Source organism: Zootoca vivipara, chromosome 7 (assembly GCF_965207765.1).
Source record: "Zootoca vivipara chromosome 7, rZooViv2.hap1.1, whole genome shotgun sequence".
NCBI classification, from domain to species: Eukaryota; Metazoa; Chordata; class Lepidosauria; order Squamata; family Lacertidae; genus Zootoca; species Zootoca vivipara.
In genome coordinates, this window is record NC_142590.1 from 44,671,785 (window position 1) to 44,696,736 (window position 24,952).

Below are 24,952 nucleotides of genomic sequence, written 5' to 3' on the forward strand. Positions count from 1 at the left end.
GGCCTCACTGGTGCTGACACAAACTGAGAATGTGCCTAGAAACACACTCCCAAGACCCTCCGCAATGTGCAGATGTTTCTGTGGACAGGAATCTTGAACACCACTGTCATAAGGAGAGGCTAGAGGTGACCACAGTGCCACTGACTGTACTGAAACCAAAACCCAAAGTCCAGATGTAATAACGCCAAACCTGGCACTACAAGAACAAGCCTCGGGCTCACACATTTCCTGCTCTTCCTCTATTGACTTGAGTCCAAACAAAATGGCAAATTATAGTTTATGGAAAACCAGGAAGTGTGGGAGGTAATTGGAGCTTGTGGAGCCTGAGGCTTGTTTCTTTTGTGTTTCATCTGAACTAAGCCTATTTCCCCCTCATTTTATTCTCTCGACCCCACCCCCCTGCAAACCTAGCCCAATCCCCAACTGTAAACAAAGGAAATACATAAACCGTCTCCAGAGAGATTAAGGTCAAGCTGTAGTCCAACTGTTTTCAATCTACTTCTCACAATTAGGATCTAATCTCCAATAGTGCACTGCAGCAATTAAACCTCCAAAGATTCTCATGCAATGGCAATATTAGTTTTGCTCTTGCGTTTCAACTGGCAGAATAATCTGCACACACCATTTGTGCTTTAAAGAAATGTCTGACAGTTACTGGGAATAAAAACCCTCCTTTCCATGAATACCAGTTGCTGGAGAGCAAAGTGCAGAGAGAGCTATTGAGCTCATGTCTCGCTTTTGGGTTTCCCAGGCCAGATGAACCTTTGCTGATGCTGTTATGCTTAACATAGATCTCAGTTCACATTGCAAACTAGATAGAGGTTTTTAAGAGGAATAATTCAGCCTGAGCTTGAAAGCATGTAGTTCAGGATGGGCAGCTTTCTTCTTCCTGCAAAGACCAGTAAGGCCTTTCTGGAATATAAAAGAAGGCTTTCTAAACTTGGTGCCCCTCTCCCCAACCTATAAAGGAAAAGGTTGAGGTGCCTTACTGAGGGGCAGTGGACCGGTGTTTTTTGCAGCCTTTAAAAGGGAGGTGTGTTCTTTGGCACTGGAGAGAAGGAATACATTATACATAATTTTCATAAGGTCCATAAGAGGCAGCAACGGTCTAAGGAGCAGAGTTGGGGCAGCCTTGCTCCACAAACCATGATTTGGCATTACATGAATGAGCCTCTGGCTGAAACATTCCCTCCTCTCTTGATGGTGCTTGCCTCTCCTTTTATGTTTAAATGGTTGGGCAAGCACGCAAGCACACACACACACACACACACACAGAGAGAGAGAGAGAGAGAGAGAGAGAGAGAGAGAGAGAGAGAGAGAGAGAGAGAGAGCAATGGCATGGTGGGGGAAGCACTCAGCCTCCAAATAAGGAGAAGCAGCCTACTGTATGCTGTTTGTCACCTAGCTGATGTTGTGAGCATGATTTAATATGTATCTGCAACACTCTTGCAACCATGCTCTACACAGCCCAAACAGTCATGGCAGCTGGGGTGGAGGGCTGAGGATAGAAATTGTCTGGCTTGCCCAAAAGAAGAAAAAGAAGAGGAGGAGGAGGAGGAGGAGGAGGAGGAGGAGGAGGAGGAGGAGGCTGAGAGACTTCAAAGAAGTGTGACTAGCCCAAGGTCACCCAGCAGCTGCATGTGGAGGAGCGGAGACGCAAACCCGGTTCCCCAGATTATGAGTCTACCGCTCTTAACCACTACACCACAATGACAACCTGCAAACCATCTCTAAAAGGTAGCAATGCATACTTTAAACCAGAAGTGCAAAGAATAGTTTCTTCAATCCTCATTATGCCTTTCCATACAGATAACCCAGACTGCTTTGGGGTGACAGGTTTGCGGTCCTACTTATGAAGTGTTGCTTCTACATGATTTTGCTGGATCTGGCACAAACCTTGAAAAACAGGCTTCCGCTCATGAATGCAAAGAAAACCCTGAAAACATGTAGGCAGTATATGCTAAAGGCTTAGAAACAAATTGTTAAAGGGGAGGAGTCTGGACTTCAGAGCTCTCTTCGGGGGTCAGTGGGCACATATTTCCCTGCTCCAGGGCTCTCGGTCCTTCTTTCCCTTGCCTCTCTGTGTTTCCCTCTCTTACTGCTACCCCAGCCAAGATTATACATAAAAATATACACATTTATACTGATGAACTGCACTGAGTATTCCGACATACAGAACTGCACTCCTGGAGTCCTGGTCTCTCTCTCTCTCTCTCTCTCTGTTAAAGATCAAACAAAGTGCTGGGTTCAGCCTGGCAACAATATTCCTCTCATCACCTCTAACAGTACAAACTCGGCTATACTTCAGGCCTGGGCTGCAGCACTATTTTCATTTCAAATCTGGATCAAACACTACTCAATTGGGCCGGTAGAAACAGCAGACTTCTTGGCTTGCAGGATAAATACTAGCTGCCTTGAAAGATATAGCAGTTGTATTTGGACATCATAATAAACACGGTTTATTTGATCAACTTCATTATGACAGGAGCAATCCAACATTCGGGTTCACACACTCCTCATTACTACCAGTCATGAAGAACTTGGAAGTTTCACTTTTGTTTCAGATTAACCACAACTTGTCATTTTGTCACAAACTGACAAATTGTGGTTAATCCTAACCATGGTTTGTTTGAGACAACCCCACTTCAAAGCATTGGTTAAACTGCAGTTAGTGAAAAATGGAAGCTGAAGCGAGGGGAGGGCGAGGGGAAAGAGCGCTAAAGGCTCACTGCAGCTCTTTCTCATCAAGATAAACCATGGTTTATTGTGACATCCAAACTCAACCACCATCTCCCAAATAAAAGGCTATGGCAGATTGTCTTGGAATATAAATCTCTTCCCCAGTTTTCAGCCACAAGCAAAGTTCAAAGAGGCTGTTTGCATGGCAGCCTACAGGCCTCTATTACGCTAACTGACAGTGGCAGGCACTTGCCCTGGCTGCTAAAAGGCAAAGATGTGGCCTGCAGGCAAGTTAGCTTTCTATGCATTGCTCATTTCCTATGCAGATAAAGAACAGGAGGGCAAAAGTTTCTCCAAACTCAGATATTAAATTGCAAGACAAGCCTGTGAAAAGGGGATGGGGATAACCATATCTTGGGGAGGCACCATAGCTCAGTTTTAGAGCATATGCTTTGCATAAAAAGCTCCCACATTCAATTGCTGGCATTTCCAATTAAATTAGAATCTGGCGGATGATGAGAAAAAGGCTTCTGTCAGAGACCCTGGATAGCTGCGGAGAATATGATGCTAGTTGGACAAATAATCTGACCTGGTATCAGGAAGTTTCCTGTGTCGCTAAATCTGAAGGGAAAAGTTTACTTCTTGAATCAACTTCCCATCAAAATAATTCTCTCTCTCATGTACACAGTTGCCTATGGAATGCTCATTCCTACCTCTGAACAGTTTCCAGCTGCCTCCAGAAGCCACTTGCCCAGAGCAGACCAGCAAATGTAATGTAGCCCATCAGATATGTTTTCTATAAGGACTCCTTCTAGCTTCTCCCATCACAAATGGTTGTACAAACTGGCCTTTCTCTAATGGGACACGCAGAGACACGGAAACTCACCTAGCTCATCCCAAAGCTGTCGGCATTTGTCCGTCATGCCAGTTCCCTGCTGTCTCCAGAGAGCAAGCCGTGGATCTGCCATGAACTGTTCAGTTATTAGTGTAAGCATCCTGGCTCCATTGGAATCTCTCATGCGCAGCATTTCACGGACCTAAGGCAGCAGAGGAAAAGAGATGTTATTTCAGTTACATGCAGAATGCATTTAGAGATAGAACTATATTTTGCATGCCTGTGGAACTACATACTTCTATGGGCCAACATGCTACCTTAAATAGTTGTGAAGTCATATCACTAATACACAAGCTTCATCTAACCTGAGTCTATTCAAGGGCAGCTGGACAATCCAAACTAAGAAATCTCTCCCTTGAGAATCAAGAGAGAGGCACAATCTGACTTCAACAGAGGAAATCTACCATTTATCGACTCCTAGGATGTTCCTGCTTTGAAAACTGGCCCATTTCTTTTGCCTCACCCTCATTCCCCACTTAGCTACCTGCAAGAGGAAAGTAGATGGAGCAGTTTCGGCTCCATGGTCTCATTTCTAAGGGTGGTTTTGCTTCATTCTCTACAATGCAATGGTTAAACAGGAAGTATGAGAAGCAGTGTGGAAGACCTGCACAGTGGGAGAGTTTGGATAATCATATCTTAGCTTAATAAGCCAAGATATGGATGAGGCATTCCCTCCAAAGCATGAGTAAACAAACCAGGAAGTTTCCCATTCAATATAGTTTCCCATTCCATCTAAACAGGAAAACTACAGTCAACACCTTTAGAACAAGTCAAGATATTAAGCCAACTTCACTGGGAAAGAAAATCCCTAAAAGCTGAATGAACAAATCTAAGTTCAGTTTCAAGTATTGTTGCTGATTCAGCAACATGGTGCAATACAGGAAAAAGAATGGGCTCTAGTTGAAGGAAGGAGATTCAAACGGATAAAACCTAGCAAAGGCACCATGCTAGTTGGAGAAGAGGAACCTCTGGAAGTGGAGTGCTTTCCTTGCCACCACAGCACTGGACTGGCAGGAGCTCCTCATACCCCAGTGTTTAAATGGGAGGGGAAACTGCTCTCTGTGCTCTTCAGAGTTCGCTGTCTGAAAACTGATCTTTGAAGAGCACATATAGTGTTTTTCTCTTCATAGCACCTCGGGGACTGCAATGGAGAGGACCACTCCCAACTTCTCTGCTGATTGGCAGGGATGGGCTATGTCTGCTGGGATGGACTATGTCTGTCAGGCCCATACACCAATAGATAATTCCAGGACTACAGTGCCTCATCATCATCCATCTAAAAACGTACCAAAAAATGGACTGTTTTCTTTCTACCAGCAACTAAGGGCTCTGTCAACCCAGTTTTCTAAAACAACAGAAAAGGTATGTGTATGCAATGTATGTGTACTACACATTCATCAACTCAAAATGACCTGCATATCATACATGATATAATACACTTGTGATACCAGTGTTTGGCGATGGCAGGGATATCTAAGCCAGGGATACGTTTGGTATGTGGTGAAGCAATCAACATCCTTGGTTCCCATATTACTTAGTGGCTACATATATTTATTTCATAGCATTAAAATAAGTTGATTTATGTTCCTTTGGGTGGACCTTTCTAGTGACAAACTAGCAAGGGGCACTATGCTTCCTATATTATGCAATCTAAACCATGCCAATGCCTGTAAAAGGAGTAAAATAAGTGATCTGAAAAGCACCAGAAGTTGATTTCTGCAGCTCCTAAGGACAACAGCTGCAAAGTGAAGGAGCACTATAAGATGGTTGCAGAGCTTTTGGGGGAGGGAAGAAGAAAGCCACGCCTCACCTTAGCAAACATGGAATTGAGTTGCTTTCCAGAGCCATAGTACCCTCCTTGGGAGAGGAACAGCTTCACCTGCTCTCGAACCTGTTCCTCATCCAAATGCCAGCAATTCTCGTCATCTATGCTTGCCCCTGCAGTGGGGTCTGGCGCACCTGTGGCAAGAGAAGCCCAACTATTAAAAGAAACCATGTTCAGAGGCATCGGTCCATCCTGCCATGTAAATTTGTTATGAGGATACTTTCTATTGCATTCAAAACAAGAAATGAAAACCATTCTCTTATGCAAACCAATACTGCAGTATTTCTACGGTTGATTTTTGTTTTCACTAAAGAACAAGTATCACTGCAGTGTAGGGGCATTAGAGCCAAATAGGAAGCAGACACACCAGCTTATAATAAGTGACCCATAATGAAGGAATGATAAGACCAAACAATACTAGAGGATAAAATTTCAGTGCCTTGCTGTCGTTATACGTACAGTACTTACAGTGCTGTTAATCATTTGTTCTTAAACCCAGTAACTCATGAAATGAGCTAGGATAACTGTGAGTGCTAGACCCTTCTGGGCTCCCAAGAGCTTTAAAACATACTACTTTAGGCTGAAGACCCACATCTGCCATGTAGTGATCCCCTAGACTTAGCGAACAGTCTGGATGACAAACACTCCATATTTCGTCCATCTTCTGGTGCTGATCTGTGCCCAGCTTTTCTTGTATACATATCAGCAGAGAGTAACCATGTCTCTAAAACAGTGCAATTCTCTGTTCCAGGCAGTGAACACATACTGTACAAGCAACCATCAACTGCTGGGTCCAGGGAATCTAGTGAGCTTGAAGGAAGGTTAGGAGATGTCCATGCAGAAGACATGCAATATCCAAGGAATAATTTAATCCTAGCTAATGGACTGGGAGGCAGTGGAAGACAGGAGTGCCTGGTGTGCTCTGGTCCATGAGGTCACGAAGAGTCAGACACGACTGAACGACTAAACAACAACAACAACAATGGACTGGGCCTTCAACTTCCAGGAAGGCTCAACTGGGAGCTATGTGAAACAGTTCCAGGATCACAAAGTAAGACGGAAATGCACTGTAAGTGCAATGATTGCAGGGCGACATTATTCAATCACTTTTGGATTACCCTTTTCCCAGAATGAGCAAAATTACTGCCTTTGGTACACATATGGCTGTGGCTAAAGGTGGCTTAACAGACAGGCATCACAAGGATGGCCAACAGTTTAACACATAGGGCACTAGACCAATATCCAGGCTGACTAGAGTGCAAGTCAACCCCAAGTGATGGAAGTAGACACAGATGCCCTTCTACCACTTTAGGCAACAGCAAGCTTCAAAAGTACCTTTGCAACAACCAACCATCAAATGAAAAAATGCAATTCAATGGGGTGGGGCTTAATTTTCTTTTCCCTAAACTAGTGTTAAAAAAACAAGCTGCTTCCTGAATATCTATATGGCAAGAATGTTCATGGCTCAGCTACTTGCTGTTAGATGGGAAATTCTATTCCCCCCCCCCTTCATCCAGCAGCAGGAAAGAACAGAAGGAAACAACAGACAAATTTCTGCTTTGCCAGGCAAAGCCTCCTACTTCTGGAAAGTCTGAGGCTCCTCGCATGTGTGTGACCAGTGTGTGTGTGTGTGTGTGTGTGTGTGTGCACGCATGCCTGCTTCTTGCATAGTTCTGAGTGCATTCAGGGAGGAATCACTGAGACTACCGACCCTGGAATTGTACTTAATGGGTGACTTGTCTTGCATTGACTTAGGAGAATCATCTTGCTTTAGCTACTGTTTAAGAGGTTTCACATCTCTGGAGCATCTGGAGACTGGTAAGATTTTGTTTTGCAGGTAACTCTCCTCCTATGTAATGCTCACTGTGAGGAACAGGAGCCAGACTCTTAAATGGCTCATCTGGAGTGTTTTATTAAGAAAGAATAATCATGCCCTAAAGAATAGGCTTCTGTTTTCCTTTCTCAGAGCCTCATGTCTTCCTGTTTTAAGTTTCTCAATATAGTTCTGATTAGTTCCTCCCCATCCTCACACATTCAGTGTCTTTTACTCTTCATGCTTACATTCAGGAATGCTGCAAGGCATGCAATGGTTTGCAAGAGCAGCTGGTAGCCCAGTTGATGTGCCTTGCACAATTAAATGCAGAAGATACCACAAGACTGAAAGGAAATTCTTGTAGAGTCAAAAGAAGTTGAGCTTAAAACTGAGAGATGCAGAGTTTACCGGCTTTCCTTCCTCCCTTTGAAGCTATGGGGAGGGGAGTAGCTTGCACTTGAAGAGGACAAAGCAATATTTATGAAGCACTCTGTTGTAGAGCACTCCCGTGAAATTAGAAAGCATTCTGCATTGTCGTGTTGCAGTCAATTTGCACAAACCAGGAAAAAAATAGATTCTATTTTCAAACCTTTGAAATGCTTCAAAGGCAGCTTTGTGAAGAACTGAACAATGCTTCTACTTTGTAGAAATTATCAGCATCTCTGCATCTGGATGCTTGACATTAGATAACAAAAAAAAAAAACCCAAGTTCCCTACACCAGACTGTCTCTGTGCACAGAAAAAGCTGGGTGAAAAATCGTGACAATGAAAAATCATGGTGCCTGGAGCATGCTCTGTTGAACTTTAACCCACTTGCCTCATGCTTATTACTACACTTCAGTGAGTAAAGGGGTCATTGCTGGAACAGCAAGGCATGGGCAGCAGAAGGAAAGGAATAGCTACTGCACTTCCCTTCAGTCTAGTCCACTAGAATTGTGCTTGGTGTTGTCAGTAAAGGTTTACCCCCATTCAGAGATCACAGGTTAAGAAATCTGCCCAGATCCTAGTCCAGATGGTGGGTGGGAGAATAGGAATGTCCTGCAGGAGCTCCACTCTTACTCTGCCACACCCTTTTATGGGCCACGGAGCAGCCGAGGTGGTGCAACAAAGCCACTTTCCTGACACTGATGCTACTGGCATCTGCTAGGATGGTATGGAGATGGGGCAGAGCGGTGGTGAGGTTGGAGCTGTGCAGGAGCACGGGCAGAGCCAATCTAGTGCTTCCGTTGGTTTGGCTACACAGTCCCAACTTCCCCGCCGCCCTTCCCCGTCCCAGTAAGCAGCTCTGTCCTGCCACTCCTGCATGGGCTCAGTGGCAGCTGGCATTTTCAAGCCCTAGAGGAGCCAAGATGTTGCTCAAGGCAATATGTTTTAACTATGCACCTAAAAAAAAAAATTCCCACATTGTAATCATTCCATCAAAACAAAACAAAACAAAAACCAGCTGCTTCACAAGAACTTCAAAAAGAATGGCAAAGCCATTTTGCCATCCACAGGATTTTTTTTTTATATGACAAGATACACTACCTTTAAGCAATCAGCATGAGACACTTACCAGCCAAGCCTCAAAGACATGGTTTGCGTCTTACAAGAGGAAAACACTGTGCACTATTACTACAGGTTCCAAAATGTCAGGTGGCCATTAGGTAAACTAGGTGTGGTCTGAAAGCACATGATGCCATTGCCTTGCTGCTGCTGCTACCGTAAGCAGGTCTGGGTCTGCCCAATGCCTTGATGAGAAACTGTCTGGGAGCCACATGTACCCAGCCTTGGGTTTGTTCCATGATAGGCGGGGTACAGATGTAAGGAAATATATATATATTTAAGCAAAAAAACAAACAAACAGAAAGGACTTCATCCAGTGCTCATATTACCCAACTGTTCATAATTCAAACAATGGGCCAGGTTCACTGTCAAGCAGCAAATGGAAAAATTCTAGCATTCAGCTTCCATTACCCAAACCTTTCTTCACATTCACACATATTAGAAGAAGCTGTTATCCCATTATCTGGTTTGCAAAGGTTTTGAGAATCCCCATGCTCTATAACGACATCAACGAAAAGTACAGGAATCAGTTCCGAAAACAAAGTTTTTACCTATATTTCTATACAGAAGCACACTTTATTTGTTTTTCTGAACATGAGCAAGCAGTAAAGAAACAAAAAACAAAACTAACAATAATACATTGCTTTTTGTGCTTGTTTCAAAGAATCCATGCTACTAGTAAACAAAACTGAAGAGCCACGATGCAGCTTAAACTATTGAATATAATTTATTTTCATTTTCACTTTTATATATTGAGCCCAAAATTAATTAAACTGCAGTAACTCCTTCAATTAAGGCAGGGTGGTTGAATCTAATTAACAATCAGTGAATTTGCTTATCAGAAATTCATAAAAGAATGCTTTAATAGGCTCTGTCGGACATGGCACAGATGAAAATAATGTGCTATAAATTACACTGGAAAAACGGATACACATTTCAGACTAAACAACAGAATTTGCAACATGCTCAAATATTAATAAGATGTACTGTCATATTCCTTTTGCCAACATTGACATGCTGTTAAGCCAACCAGTGGCACACAGTAACACATGGAAGACAATGGGCAATTGTCTCATCTTAGCTCCAAACTGATTGAGGACTGAACAAAGAGAAGGCCTTGAGACCCCTTAAACTGTCACTCATATAGCAGCAACATTGCTACCTTCAAAATCTGGTCTCAGATCAGCTTTACAGACATTCTCCTGGGGGATGTTTACACAATGATTATTTTTTTCCAGAGATAACACACCCTCTTAAAGCTTCAGCCTCAGCCTTGTACATAGAATTCACAAGGTTGAAGTGACTTAAAAGTGAGGTGCCTGGAATAATGTGAGGTGTTTTCCTCACCTTGGTATGTTCTATCACTTTTTTGCAGCAATGCACAGCATAAGAATCGTAAAGAGGAGATGCACAGAAAACCTGATATCTGGCAACCTGCGTGGATCTCCAAAGCAGTAATAGAGGAACCAAAGCTGAGTTTATCCATTATATATATATATATATATATATATATATATATATATATATATATATATAATTAAGAGTCCTACTGTGTAAACAAGCTCTAGGATAAAGACAAGCATTTCCCTTTCTGTCCCATATGAAAAGATGCTCCAAACTCACTGCAGAGCATTTACAACCAGACAGGTCAGGCAAGCCTTCACCTCAAGCAGGTTGCATTTATACTAGCCGCTGGTGTATTGGGCAGATGTAGACCTTAGTAACATTTGATTAAGGATTACTGTAAGGTAAAAGTAATCACTGAAAGTAGAACTTTGCTAAATCAGCATAGCTGTCGACCCTCGGATTTGAAGATAAGGAATCCTAAGGGGCTCTCAACTCCCAGATATGAAAGTAAGGGCGCTGAATAAGGGAATTTCTCGCAAGAAAAGGGAAAGTTGACAGCACTGTAAATCAGGTACCACCTTTAAGAAAGTCCAGTTCTGGCAAGTGGCAAGTGGCTAGCCGAATCACAGACTTGAGATGAATACTGATTAGCTTGACTAGCGATGGCCACAGAACTCTTAAATCAGTACCTCAAGTGCTTCTGCTGGGGAGCTCATGAGAAATTCATATGACTTCCTTGTGAGCTCACACTTTCTACCTAATATGGCCCTTACCTGAGCCTCTTCTCCTTAATGGCAGCTCTCCAATGGATGCACATGGTAATGGATGGTTTAAACCAGGCATCCCCAGACTTCGGCCCTCCAGATGTTTTGGACTACAATTCCCATCTTCCCCGACCACTGGTCCTGTTAGCTAGAGATCATGGGAGTTGTAGGCAAAAACATCTGGAGGGCCGCAGTTTGGGGATGCCTGGTTCAAACCACATGACAGGAATGGAGCAGAGAAAGCAGGGGAAGTATGGCTGGAGACATTTAAAAGATTCAAAGAGCAACACCAAACATTTCGCCTCTCCCCACGCGTATCACCTCTGCTTTCCCTGCCCTGGAGCAGCCGTTCTCACATAAAGCCCCTTCCTCCCTCCTAATAGGGGAGAACCCCTTGGACATAGTTTCCACACTGTCCCACCACAAGACATATGGGAAGGTGGTGAAGGTTCACCTAGGGTGTTAGTTTGAGTGGTGGTGGTGGGGTAGTGTACTATAGAGGGGAGGGGCAATAATGATGAATGGCATCCTTCAGACAGAGCTCTTGCAGCAGGTGATGCCTACAGGGAAACGAGAAACACATTGGTGAGAGGAGGAAGGTATACCACAGAAGGAATCCATCAATGAATGGGAGGATGAAGCGAGTACAATAAGCTGCAAACAAAACCCATTGCTGATAATAGCAGGCCCATAGCTCATCCACAGATGCATCTTATATCTTCAGAGCCATTTTCAGCCTGCAGCAATGTCAGATACAGAATATAGGGGAATGGATGTGTTACAAGTTCACGGAATGGAAAAGCATTAAATGGAATACTGCAAATAAATCAGTTCATTTCCAAACTAGAACAAGCCTAAGTAACAAAGGCTACATCTCCAACTCACTTTTTGTCCCTCTTACATCTGAACTGATGTGGCACCAACACTGCAAACAACAGGACCAAACACTCATCCCTGAAGACCATGTCCAACATCACAAGTGGAGGTCCACAGGGGTCAGCTGGAGTCAAGATCAGAATCCAGGGAATTCTACATGCCTGAGAATCTGAACTGACCAAGGAAAATGCACATATAACTTAAAACATCTACAAATAAGAAACCTGTACATGGTCAAAGTGCAGAGGGAAACTGGCAGGCAGATGTATGAGGTTTAATTCCTGCCAGCAGAATTGCTCCCTTTGGGTATTTGACAGCAAGCATCCTTAACCCAAGGATCCTTTTTTTCAATGTTTGTATATTTTCCATACTTCACATTCTACTGTGTGCTCTCATGATGGAATCCAGTTAGCCAGTGTATCCATGTTTACATTGCTGATTACGGTAAGCTAATAAGACATACTGGACTTGGCAAGAGATGCTCCTGAAGAGATGCTCCTGAGCCATTAACCATACAAGTCAGCTCAGGGGACAGATGATACATCTCAGGTTCTCTGGGCCATGTCTGAATGATGGTATGCAAGGGAGAAGTCCATTGATTTAGGATTTGTTTCTTCCTAATCAATGCCAAGGCATGAGGCATCTTTAATCCTACCCTGGGAAGCATGTTTTGTGTGTCATCAACTAGGATCAAGGATACAGGCTCTGCATTTGGCAGTTAAAAAGCAAAACATGTTTCAGAGAAGATGCTGTGAATATGAGCTGTTTTGCCATCTCAAAATAATTAGTTAGATCTAAACTGAGGGTTGTTTTTTTTAGTCACTCCTCCTCACTTCAAAATATCTACAAATAGAAACAACATTGTTTCCTAGTTTTTTAGTATCACAGTCAAAAAGCCTCTGGGTACCTTCTGCTAGCACTCTGGCAGCTGACAAATCCCCACATGCTAATATGCTCAGGCACCAGATTTTTAAACCACAGTGGCTATGGATCTGAAAGTTATCAACACCCTTTGAATCCTGGACTGTCTGCCCCACTGCATGATCACACTGTAAAGATGCATTAATCTAAACACTGAGGAAGGATACTTGAGACCAGGGATTGACATGTTGATAACCATCTGTCTCGAGAGACAATGGAGTGCACCTCCGGGGATGAAGTCAAACCACTTTGTTAGCAGCACCGAAGTGACCTTCCCAGGGCACAAGCCTGGGCAGTGTGTCTGGAGATCCTGGGCTCCCCAGTCAACTCTTGCCTTGCTAATGTGGTCCAAAGGAAAGCAGAGCATTATGTTTGGCACCAGCTTAGCTGCAGGATTTGCCAGAATGAGGTTTACAAGATGCCATCCAACCATCTTTGGGACTCCGCTACAAATTTGTGTAGGGTTGTCCCTCAAGTCAGCAGGTACAGATTGTTCCTTGGGGTTTATTCCTGAAACCTTTCTCACAAATGAGTATAGCTGCAAGGCAGCAAAGGTTTAGAATCAGTTTTCCTTCTCCTAGCTCCTTTCCCTTTCCCTAACAGTTCTAGGAGCTGAGTGCAGGGTGGGAACCAAAGGTGGACAAATTACTCCAAAAGGAGCATGACGTGTTCCCCACCAGAGGTACTACCCCTCCCATAATACCCCATACAACCCTATAGTAGGAACTGATACCTATTATAGATACGGGGATTAAGTCTTTCTTTTTCACATACTCCTGAGCTGATAGGTACATGTGCTATCACCTTCAAGAGCAAAGCCCTAGTCACTATATATAGTCCAAGAGTATCACAACACTAGAAGTACAGCTAACTAAGAAGATGTTGTTGTTGCCTAGCAACCAGTCAGAATAGCATGATCCTCGCTAAGGTAACTTGTGCTCTGGTTGCCTGTGTAGTTCTAAGGGAGTTTTCCACTGTGTATGTTCCTAGTATGGGCTTGGCCTGAATTGTTCAGAAACACAAAATCCCTGTTTATTTCTCCTCATATTATGTACTGTTTTTGTTCAGTTCCTCACATACAGTGTTATCAATTCGTTCTCTTTCTGGACTAAGACTGCACTACAGTAAGCCCACAACTTACACAAGGGGTTACATTCAGGAGATCACACCTAAAGCCTAAATTGCGTATAGTCAAAACATGTTGGGTTCAATAGCTGGTGGGATTGCCAAAGTCTTTCTCTGGACACCCACCCCCTTTCAGCTTGTAAAGCTGAATGTGCACTTGTTAAATGCTGACTGTATTTAAGTAACTGCAACACTCAAGTCCTGCTTGTGGGATTCCTATAGGCATCTGACTGCCCACTATGGGTGGGTGGAAGCTGGACAAACTACTAGGCCTTAGATGTGATCCAGCGGGGCTTTTCCTATGTTCTTAATGGGACAGGACTATATGCATTAAATAATACATTGTCATCCAGATGACACAGGGCCGTCTTAAGCATATCGGGCGCCCGGGCGCCGTGGTGTGAAGATCGCTCCGGCGTGCCCCCCGTCCCGTTTCCCACTGTGGTTAGCGGGCGCAGCCGCGCGGCGCCCCCTGGCAGCCTGGCGCCCTGCGCCACCCAGCCTTGCCTTAGAGCCGGCCCTAGTGCCACAAGCTGAGAATGGAAAGGTGCACCATGTCTGACACATCAAGAAAAATGAGAAAATCTGAAGACTTTCAGAAATACCACACAAACAGAAAACAAATATTTCCTTATTGCAAAGCACAGCAATGAGTTCCTAAGCATGAAAGGGAAAACTGAAAATAACCACTTGCCTATGCACATCCCAGAAATCCCACATCTTCAAGAATAAAAGTTTCCTTATCCTTTTTAGTACTTGCCCTAACAAGCAATTGAGTATTTATTTATTTTTTAAAGCAGCCACTGCACACTTCTTCCCACCTCCAGCAAGCTAGCACTGATGTATCAGAATTATATGTATGTTATTCTCAAATATCCAGGCCCATTTTATAACTACTGATTCATCTCTCTCTCTCTCTCCCCTACGTAACTTTTCACCTTCAAAGTATTTGATGGACATTAATTCACCCCCACATCTTAATTCCTCCATCTCACCACACAAGCAGAAATATAGTGAGGATGAACGTTTAATTGGCAAGCCGTGGAAATGTATTATGTAAGTGACTTAAACAGACCAGACAGAAAGCAATAAGAGGCGAGGAGATCCAGGCCTCAATGATCTTCTCAGGCCGTGATTTCAGTGTCAACTCTTAATCAATATTTCCTTCAATACCCATTTCCAAGTGGGGAGTACAAAGCACACTGCAAACTACCAGTTTGGCTCTAATCACCAGCTCTTCCCTCATGAGTAAGGGAAAAATCACTGACAACATTTTGTACTGGAACATTAACAAGCATTGTATTTAACATCTCAGCTACACTTGCTTACCACTGAGCAAGAGTTATCTGTTAGTTGGGTTACATGCTGCTATAGGAATTTATCAAAGGTGATTTTCAACAGGCAGACTTACCATGCACTTGATTGATTTCAGAGTTGGAGGACAAGATTTCATCAGCCAATTTCTGGGCTGTCGGGAGCACTTCAGTGTGGTGGGCTGTGATCAAATACTGAACAAACTTTTGGAGCTGGTCTCTGTTCATTTGGAAAAGAGTCTCTGAGATAGGAAGACGGAGTTTGACCTGATCAGGCTTGCGAATCCTGTACAGCGAGAGTGCCACTACATGTGCACAGTAAAAAATGTCCTTGTTCCCGCAACCACATGTCACAGAAGTTATTTTGCACCGGTCAAAGCTGATGGCTACCTTGTAGGTCATTTCTGCTTCTGCTGCAGTGGCAGGTTCTGTTACTGTGCCACTCAGGTGGAAACCTGGAAGGAGAACAAGAGAAGGATATTTAGCTTTGCAAAGGAGTGTTATCATAATAGCCCACCTACCTGCTCAAATTGTATAAATGCTAATAACAATGTGCCACAGCGACAAATTACATTGCCCTCACTCAAAAATGAACATATATTTGAGGCTCACTATTCTGCATGAAGATGTTTCAGCTGAACAGTAAAGTTCTGCACTCTTTGACCAATTCAGAATAATCCCAAACTGAACTAATAGCAGTACCCAACCGTATGTAAGATATTGAATTTGCTTTTGAATTAGCTGGGCTGGCATAAAACTCATTCCAGATTGTCTTAAAACTCTTAAGCCACAACCAAACTTAGAGGAGCTGTTTTATTATTAGTTCTGTGAGTAGCTAAAGGGCAAGGATGAATCCTGCAAAGCATCTCTCATACTCCATTGCTTCATTTTATTTATACTGCCGAAATGAGGAGGGGTTGGCTGCAACCTGAAGTTTCCTTCTTCATCTGATGGAAGAGTGAGTTTAATATCATGCTCGATCTTGCTCATTTTCTCTGCCAGAAGACATGATGTAGTATATCTTGGCAAATGCAAGCTTTTCAAAATCAGCTGAACACCAGATCCTCATGCAAGATACAACACATGATACCAAATCTGGTTTAAAAGGACATTAATTGCTTTTGAATAAAATTTCAACATGTGTCTATTAAACATCAATCCATATTTCTTCGCTTTAAGGAACAAAAAATGAGCAATGATTCACTAAAAAGTAGGATGCAAAACCTAGAGCAGAATTCTGCACAATATTGGCAATAGACAATATTGCACAACTGTATAATAGCCTACATTCATTCCCATGCCGAATTCAACTGCCCTAATCTCCAAACACATCTCAAATGGATTAGAAAATAGGAAAGAGCATTCTTCTTCTGAGTCCGCTAGGAAAATTCCATCAAACTACCAAAGAGTAGAAACAAGTCTCACCAATTCTATATAGTTTGAAGTAAATGAATAATTCTTTATTTTGCCATGATGCAACAGTGGGTAGGAAAGGGAGCAAATAAATGTTAACAAATACATAAGTAATATCACACTGCATTAAAATATTTACATTTTTCAAGTCTCCTATTTTAAGACCTCAATCAATAGGAACAACATTCTAGAAAATGTTTCAATTCCTGCATTTATTCTACTTGAAAGCACAATTTCTGGGTGCACTCTAAGACCCTAAAAGTGCATCACATTAGGCTTTTAACACAGGGCAACAGTGATTGTGATCTACATCAAACCTGTTCAATTAACACAGCAACCACCTAGTATCATCTGCATGTAGGCATAAGGAAATTGGATTCAGTACCATGTGACAATCTCTAACTTCTTCCTTTTCAATAACTACGGTAGTTTTATTTGTCATGGCAAGCAAGAGCAAGAACAATATTCACTGAGTTCTTAAAAGTCTTCAGTTGTTACCTTATCTGCAGAAAATCAGTAAGGAAGAGCCATCGTACTTCACTCCTGGCTGGATTGCCACCATCCAGAGGCTGGATTACCAGCTGTTAGGGAAGCTTTGCTAGTAGATTTCCTACATCAACAGGAGGTTGGGATAGATCAGGCATCCCCAGACTCGGCCCTCCAGATGTTTTGGACTACAACTCCCATCATCCCTAGCTAACAGGACCAGTGGTCAGGGATGGTGGGAATTGTAGTCCCAAAACACCTGGAGAGTCGAGTTTGGGGATGCCTGCGATAGGTTATCTTTGATATCCCCTTCTAACTGAGATTGTCAGAGGAAAATCCACAAAACGGGGTAATATCTTCCAAACAACAACATCAACAACAAAGCCCCATTGAGAGCCACAGTGTGGTAAGCCATGAAGCTCACAGGGCGACCTTAGGTCAGTCACTGCCTCTCAGCCTAGCCTACCTCACAGGGTTGTTGTGGGGTTTAAATGAGGAGGTGGAGAACCATATATACCACCTTGAACTTCTTGAAGAAAAAGTATGATATAAATGCAATAAATAATAAACAGTTTCTAAAATGTGCGCCTGCACAAAACAGTAGTTCTCATCGCATATCTCTGGCTAATGATGAAAATAGTAAGCTAAAAGATCATCTGCTTTTCCTAAACTCAAAATAGGACTGGTCAAATGGTTTTATAGGAAATCCATGTGTCCAGATTCTTAATAGACAGCTTCAACCACAGTATCATTTCCCTTCCCCCCTCACTGATGCTCTTTTATTGCTTATACCGCTGGAAAGTTTCTAAGAACGTACATTTCAAACACAAACTCACACTAGAGGAAACTATAAGATAGCAAGAGAAGAGAAAAATGATTAAACCACGTTAACTGCATGAATCCCTTGTGTGTTTGCCAACCCTTATAAGGTTTCTGAAACAAATTCTACCAGAGGTTTTTAATCAACAGGATCAAAACCATCTATATGCTGCTATTCTCTTTCAAGCGGTGCCAAAACCCACATCCAGATCTGATTAAGTATTGAGAGGTTTCTTTCACTTTAAGAACTGGATTTTAAAAATTGGCCTTGTAAACGACCATAAAGGGCTGTATTACTTGGATTGATATAAAGGCCAGAAACATGCCCTCCCAAGCATTGACCATTCAAAACTTGTCTGATAAACATATCCACTCTCCTCATATAATTAGTTTAAAATAAATCTGAGGCAACTCTCAGGCTGTGTACAATTATTTATATGGAACAGCAGGAGCTACTTCCTCCTGTACCACCACACACTGACACCGTGTGCCGAGGGCAATTATGGCTTTATATAAATTGCTTCCAAGAATATGAAAGGCTATAATCCACAACCCCCAACCTTCCTCTCTCTCGGTTATTATTATGCTGTGTGATTTCATCACAGGCAAGCAGGAACAAAGAGCAAAAGTTTGCAAAAGCTTTTGGGTATCCCAATTGTTTTGCTACGTGTTTTGAGCGCTGAGCATAAGAATTGTCTGTCAAGAGTGGTAACAAACCCAAAGGAACCCTATTTGCTCAATGAAGAACCTTCCCCGCATCTATGCAAACGTACTTATTCTCCAGCCTGCCTCTCTTTCTCTCTTACCATAAAATGGTACTCTGCAATCACAACTGCACCAGAAATAAATGCAGTTACATGAGCCACCAAAAATACTGCTGTAGTGAAAGGAAAGCTGAGGATGCATATTTCAAACTTAGAACCACAGTGCTTCTGAATCACCCTATTTGTGTAAGGATAAAAGTATCTCATTCAGTGGCGGAACTTCATGCTCTGGCACTGGGGGGCGGAGAGCAGGCGGGAGCGGGGCTGGCGCGTGTCCTGGGGGCGGGACAGCCGTGATGGCACCCTGCCGGGATCGCCCTGCCTGGGGCAGGGCGCTCCCCCCCTCCTCTTCCTCCGTCAGTGGTCTCATTTACCCATTACTCCCTCCCACTCTGAACCAACAGGGTCCCAATGAACATTCACCACATTCGCTTGCATTGAAAGCAAGAAACAGTAAGTGATATAAACTGCCTATGCAAACTGCTCTGTAAACATCTATTTGTGTATTTATTATCTGCCTTTCCTCCAAGGAGATCAAGGTGATGTACACAGTCCCCTTTCTTATGCTCACCACAACATTATGAGTTGGGTTAGGCTGAGAGATGACTACTTGTCTAAGATAACCCAGTGAACTGGTGCCATCCAGATATTGTTGGGACTCCCAACTCCTTGGGCATGGCTGGCTTAAATGCCCAAGAAGCGGACTGGAGGGAAGCCATGGAGACGTCTCCCCTCTGGTACGCTCCCAAAGCTGTGTCCCCAAACTCACCCATGAAAGGCTGCCAACACAGGCGAGCCCCAGCAGGCAGTGTGGCCAGTAAAGGAGGAAGTGATGTCATCTCCCAGCTATACCAAAGCTAGAGGGGCGCCCACAACTGTAGGCTGCATTGGACCACAATTGCTGCCTCCCCGCCAGCTAGCAGGTAAATCTACTCTGGATCTCCTAACAATTCTCAGCATCCGTAACAAACTAGTTTCCATGATTCTTTGTTTAATATGATGTAATACTGCTTTAAAAGTATACGGCAGATGGTGCCTTAGACTAATGGGAACATTTAATTTCTTCTTTGCCTGAATTAATCAGTTCATGATCACATTAATATTACTTCAACTTAGCAAACTGTCTATTTCACCCATATACAGAATTCTTCACCACAGTGAGAACGATTACTGCTCTATTAGGATTACCGTTTCTGAGTACTATAAGGCCTGTTACATGCTGGAAAATCTAATTCTGTACACTGCATGATAAACACCATGGCTTAGTTCAGATGATCCCCCATGGTTTAGGATGCAATTCCTATGAACACTTACCTGAAAGCATAGCTGAACTCAGCCAGATTTATTTTTCAGGACATCTGCATAGGACTGTGCTGTTGAGAATTTATTACAGCTTTGTGTGCTCCTCTCTCCCTCTACTGTCATGTGCTTCCATTTCCAGGTTGTTGAAACCATAGTTTGTCACAACATCGGAATCAGGCAACTATGGTTAGCACTAGCTTCCAGTTCACAGTTTAGATATTAATGCTAACCACTGTTTGTTTGTTTTGTATATCATTGCAAACTATAGTGTCAGCAATCCAGAAATGGGGGATAGAATAAACATGCAAGGGGAAGAAAATGTGTAAGAGAAAGTGTACAAGCCTGCTGCACATTCCCAACCCCCCCAATCCCCTGTGATCATCTGTATTTGCCCAAATGTGACTCTCTGATCTGCATACTCAATCTCTGAAGGTAAGGTAGACTCAGAAGCCAACTGAACAGCTCAAATTTTATCATTTGCTTTCAGGTATCATGAAACAACCCTAGAGTCATACTACATTTAGCCAAAATTTCTATCCTGGTCCAATTTTGATAACAGCTGAAAACAGTCTAAGAGAAAGAAGACAAAGCTCACATCCTACATGTTTGTATCAAATAAGCCATAAATATATCTGGAGTCTGCCAAGTTTATCTAGTGTTTAGCTTTAAATCTAGTGTCAGTTTAATTTCTAGCTGTCATGACAGCACATCTATTACAGATTAACTAGGGAAAAAACATATGCAAAATATTTATCAAAAGCTTAGCCAGAGATTAAACACTGTTCTGGAAAAAAACAAGCTTGAGTACTGTAGTCGTTTTATTTGCAGTCTTTACATCAGCACTTGGAATGTCTTTGGCTGGCTGGCCGGCCAGCCACACTAAGCTTCCCCTTGAAAGCTAACAGTAAGCACTAGTAAACCCCAGTACAAAACTGGGAAGCAAACTCTTACTGTAGAGGACAACATCTCATAAGGAGAGTCAGGCTGCCACCCTGGAAGTGGGAATCTCATGGCAGGGTGGGACAAGTCTATTAGAAGAGAAATAGCACACACTCATTCACTACAGGGAGATACAGAAAATTACTGAAGCAATGAGAGATAGGTGTGATGTAGTGGATAACATGTTGAACTTCAAAGGTAAAGGTAAAGGGACCCCCTGACCATTAGGTCCAGTCATGACCGACTCTGGGGTTGCGGCGCTCATCTCGCGTTATTGGCCGAGGGAGCCGGCATACAGCTTCCAGGTCAGGTGGCCAGCATGACAAAGCCGCTTCTGGAGAACCAGAGCAGCACACGGGAACACTGTTTACCTTCCTGCTGTAGCGGTACCTATTTATATACTTGCACTTTGACGTGCTTTTGAACTGCTAGGTTGGCAGGAGCTGGGACCGAGCAATGGGAGCTCACCCCGTCGCGGGGATTCGAACTGCCGACCTTCTGATCGGCAAGCCCTAGGCACAGTGGTTTAACCCACAGCACCACCCACGTCCCATGTTGAACTTCAACTTGGGTTCAATTCCACAAAGCTGTTTCCTTTATTTATTTAAGTGAAGGAAATTACTATTTGGAACTTTTTTTAGGGGAAATTGAATGTCTTCACATTGCTTGGACTGCGTTCTAAGTTCTCTCACACTCCTTCCCCCACAATCTTCTAAATTTAGATTTTAATCACCTTAGGGCATCGTAAGTCTTTTATTTGTGTTATTCTATGCTTTTTGATGGTGCTATATAAGTAACAAACAACTTTTCAGCTTTGGGAATACAAGCAGTTCTATGCTAACTCTCTGCTTCAGCATGCTGCACCTTCATTGTTTTTGATGCACCACTCATATAGCATAGAGCAGGGCAGGAAGTGCTCAGTGGTTGCTTAGCAACTGATTGACATCTTCCACAAGCAGTGCAGGACCTTTTCCTTGAGTCAGCTTTTAGTGGCAAAGAGTAACCCAATACAGAAGGAGTGTTCTAATATATACTAGGCTTCATTCATTTCATTTTTTTCACACATGTTTATGAGTATACCTGTACTGAACCTTTAGAAGGAAGCAGGCTATAGTCCAAATAAATAACACACAAATACACAACCTACTGAACAACAAATAATTTATTGGCACATTTACTTTATTTTCTACCAAGGTCCTGTTCTTGGCTGCCAGTATTGTAATTACTTTATACGAGCTTGGTATGGGCAGTGTCCAGTGCTGGTTGCCATCTCTCAAAAAGATTACTGCAGAACTGGAAGGGATGCCCAAAAGGGAATCCAAAATCATCAGAAGGGTGGAGCAATTCCCCTATGAGGAAAGGTATCAGTGTTTAGCTCATTTTTCATTTTAAAATGGACAGAATAAAGGAAGTAGTTCTTCACATAGCACATAGTTAAACTATGGAATTTGCTACCACAGTATGTGGTGATGGCCACCAACTTAAAGGTAAAGGTAAAGGGACCCCTGACCATTAGGTCCAGTCGTGACCGACTCTGGGGTTGCGCGCTCATCTCGCATTATTGGCCGAGGGAGCCGGCGTATAGCTTCCAGGTCATGTGGCCAGCATGACAAAGCCACTTCTGGCGAACCAGAGCAGCACACGGAAACGCCGGTTACCTTCCCGCTGTAGCGGTTCCTATTTATCTATTTGCATTTTGATGTGCTTTCGAACGTTCTGACAGTGGCCAACCAGATGGCCTGTGGGAAGCTGAAAAGCAGGGAAAGAGAGAAAAACCCTATCCTGCTGTTACTGACTGCTATTCAGAGGCATGCTGCCTCCAATCCCGGAGGTGGTTCACAGCTATCATTTCCATTGGCCACTGACAGTTTTCTCCTCATAGATTCGTCTAACTCCCCATAGCTGCCAAGTTATCCCTTTTTTAAAGGGATTTTCCCTTATGCTGAATAGGCTTCCTCGTGAGAAAAGGGAAAACTTGGCAGCTATGCTAACTCCCTTTTATGTAACCTAAACTACTGGTGCATGAGTCATAATTCAGCTTCACCAGAATGTGATTCAGGTCGTACCTAGGAAATAAAAAGGCCAAGCAATTGCACTGATTCTCCTTCATTCCTGTTTCATTTTTTTGTAGTACAGTACAGTACTGTAATCCTATCTCAAACATATGAACCAAGCTTCATCCCTGGAAATAACACTCTGGGCTCAAAGTGGAACAGTTGAATGTATTAGTTGAACTGGGTGTTCATATGAGAAGTGGCTTAACAAAGAAACCTGGAAGGAATATTTTGATCTAAGAAGCCTTGTTTACAATCAACAATATGCACTCTGAACGCTACCTCACTGGTTTTTCTGACAGAGACCTTTTTATCTACAGTGGTACCTCTACTTAGGAATAACTCTACTTATGAATGTTTCTACTTACGAATGGAGCTCCGTCTGCCATCTTGGATGCAGTTTAGATAGGATTTTTTCTACTTACGAATTTTTAGATAGGGTTGCTTCGACTTACGAATTTTTTCTCCCAGTGCATTCCTATGGGATTCAACTTACAAATTTTTTCGACTTACAAATGTGCGTTCGGAATGCATTAAATTCGTAAGTGTATAATAATTTTCCAAAGCATGTGCCTACACAGCAAACAAGATCCTCATCCTTTCATTCACACATAAGTATATTTTAATATTTTCCCTAAATAATTCATTAATCTCCACAACTGGTGAACTAGAATAGCTGAAGCAGCCATCCTGAGAACCCTGTGCCTTTTGCAATTACTATTACCTAAGATTTCCCCCGTGTTGTAGATTATAGTTGCTCCAGAATTTGAGCATTTTCACATGATTTCTGCAAAACCTTCAAGCAGCTACTACTCCAATGATATGACTTGGGGGCTGACCATAGCTGGGAATTGCTCCCTAAGTCCTTCTGCAATGTTTCCACTGTCACAAAATATTTCATTATCCACCAAGTCTAGTTCTTATAGAGTAATTCCAAAATCTATGATCAGGGCACATTTCTGCAACCAGATCTATTTAACGTAGCTTTCACATATCATTTTCTTATTTGAGAAGTGAGGAAGTGTGATGGCAAAGAGTTCCCTCGTTCAAAGCCCACCTCAATCACAAACTCATTGCCTAGTCCTAGTCTCAAGCAAGCCACTGTTCTTTCAGCCATCTTTGATGTGGGGATTGTTGTTGTTTAGTCGTTTAGTCGTGTCCGACTCTTCGTGACCCCATGGACCAGAGCACGCCAGGCACTCCTGTCTTGCACTGCCTCCCGCAGTTTGGTCAAACTCATGTTCGTAGCTTCGAGAACACTGTCCAACCATCTTGTCCTCTGTCGTCCCCTTCTCCTAGTGCCCTCAATCTTTCCCAACATCAGGTTCTTTTCCAAGGATTCTTCTCTTCTCATGAGGTGGCCAAAGTATTGGAGCCTCAGCTTAACGATCTGTCCTTCCAGGGAGCACTCAGGGCTGATTTCCTTAAGAATGGATAGGTTTGATCTTCTTGCAGTCCATGGGACTCTCAAGAGTCTCCTCCAGCACCATAATTCAAAAGCATCAATTCTTCGGCGATCAGCCTTCTTTATGGTCCAACTCTCACTTCCATACATCACTACTGGGAAAACCATAGCTTTAACTATACGGACCTTTGTCGGCAAGGTGATGTCTCTGCTTTTTAAGATGCTGTCTAGGTTTGTCATTGCTTTTCTCCCAAGAAGCAGGCGTCTTTTAATTTCGTGACTGCTGTCACCATCTGCAGTGATCAAGGAGCCCAAGAAAGTAAAATCTCTCACTGCCTCCATTTCTTCCCCTTCTATTTGCCAGCAGGTGATGGGACCAGTGGCCATGATCTTGGTTTTTTTGATGTTGAGCTTCAGACCATATTTTGCGCTCTCCTCTTTCACCCTCATTAAAAGGTTCTTTAATTCCTCCTCGCTTTCTGCCATCAAGGTTGTGTCATCTGCATATCTGAGGTTGTTGATATTTCTTCCAGCAATCTTAATTCCGGCTTGGGATTCATCTAGTCCAGCCTTTCGCATGATGAATTCTGCATATAAGTTAAATAAGCAGGGAGACAATATACAACCTTGTCGTACTCCTTTCCCAATTTTGAACCAATCAGTTGTT

At 43.0% G+C, this 24,952-nt stretch overlaps 1 protein-coding gene across 1 annotated transcript in view; it reads right to left on the minus strand.

Annotated features, from left to right (window-relative positions):
- Positions 1–24,952, minus strand: part of ZSWIM5 (zinc finger SWIM-type containing 5) — a 118,841-nt gene that overhangs the window by 20,343 nt on the left and 73,546 nt on the right. The window contains exons 2-4 of the mRNA XM_035124179.3: positions 15,202–15,558; positions 5,385–5,533; positions 3,566–3,716 (exon numbers count right to left, since the gene is read on the minus strand). Of these exons, the coding sequence (XP_034980070.3) occupies positions 3,566–3,716; positions 5,385–5,533; positions 15,202–15,558 (657 nt within the window). The remainder of the gene's footprint in view (positions 1–3,565; positions 3,717–5,384; positions 5,534–15,201; positions 15,559–24,952) is intronic.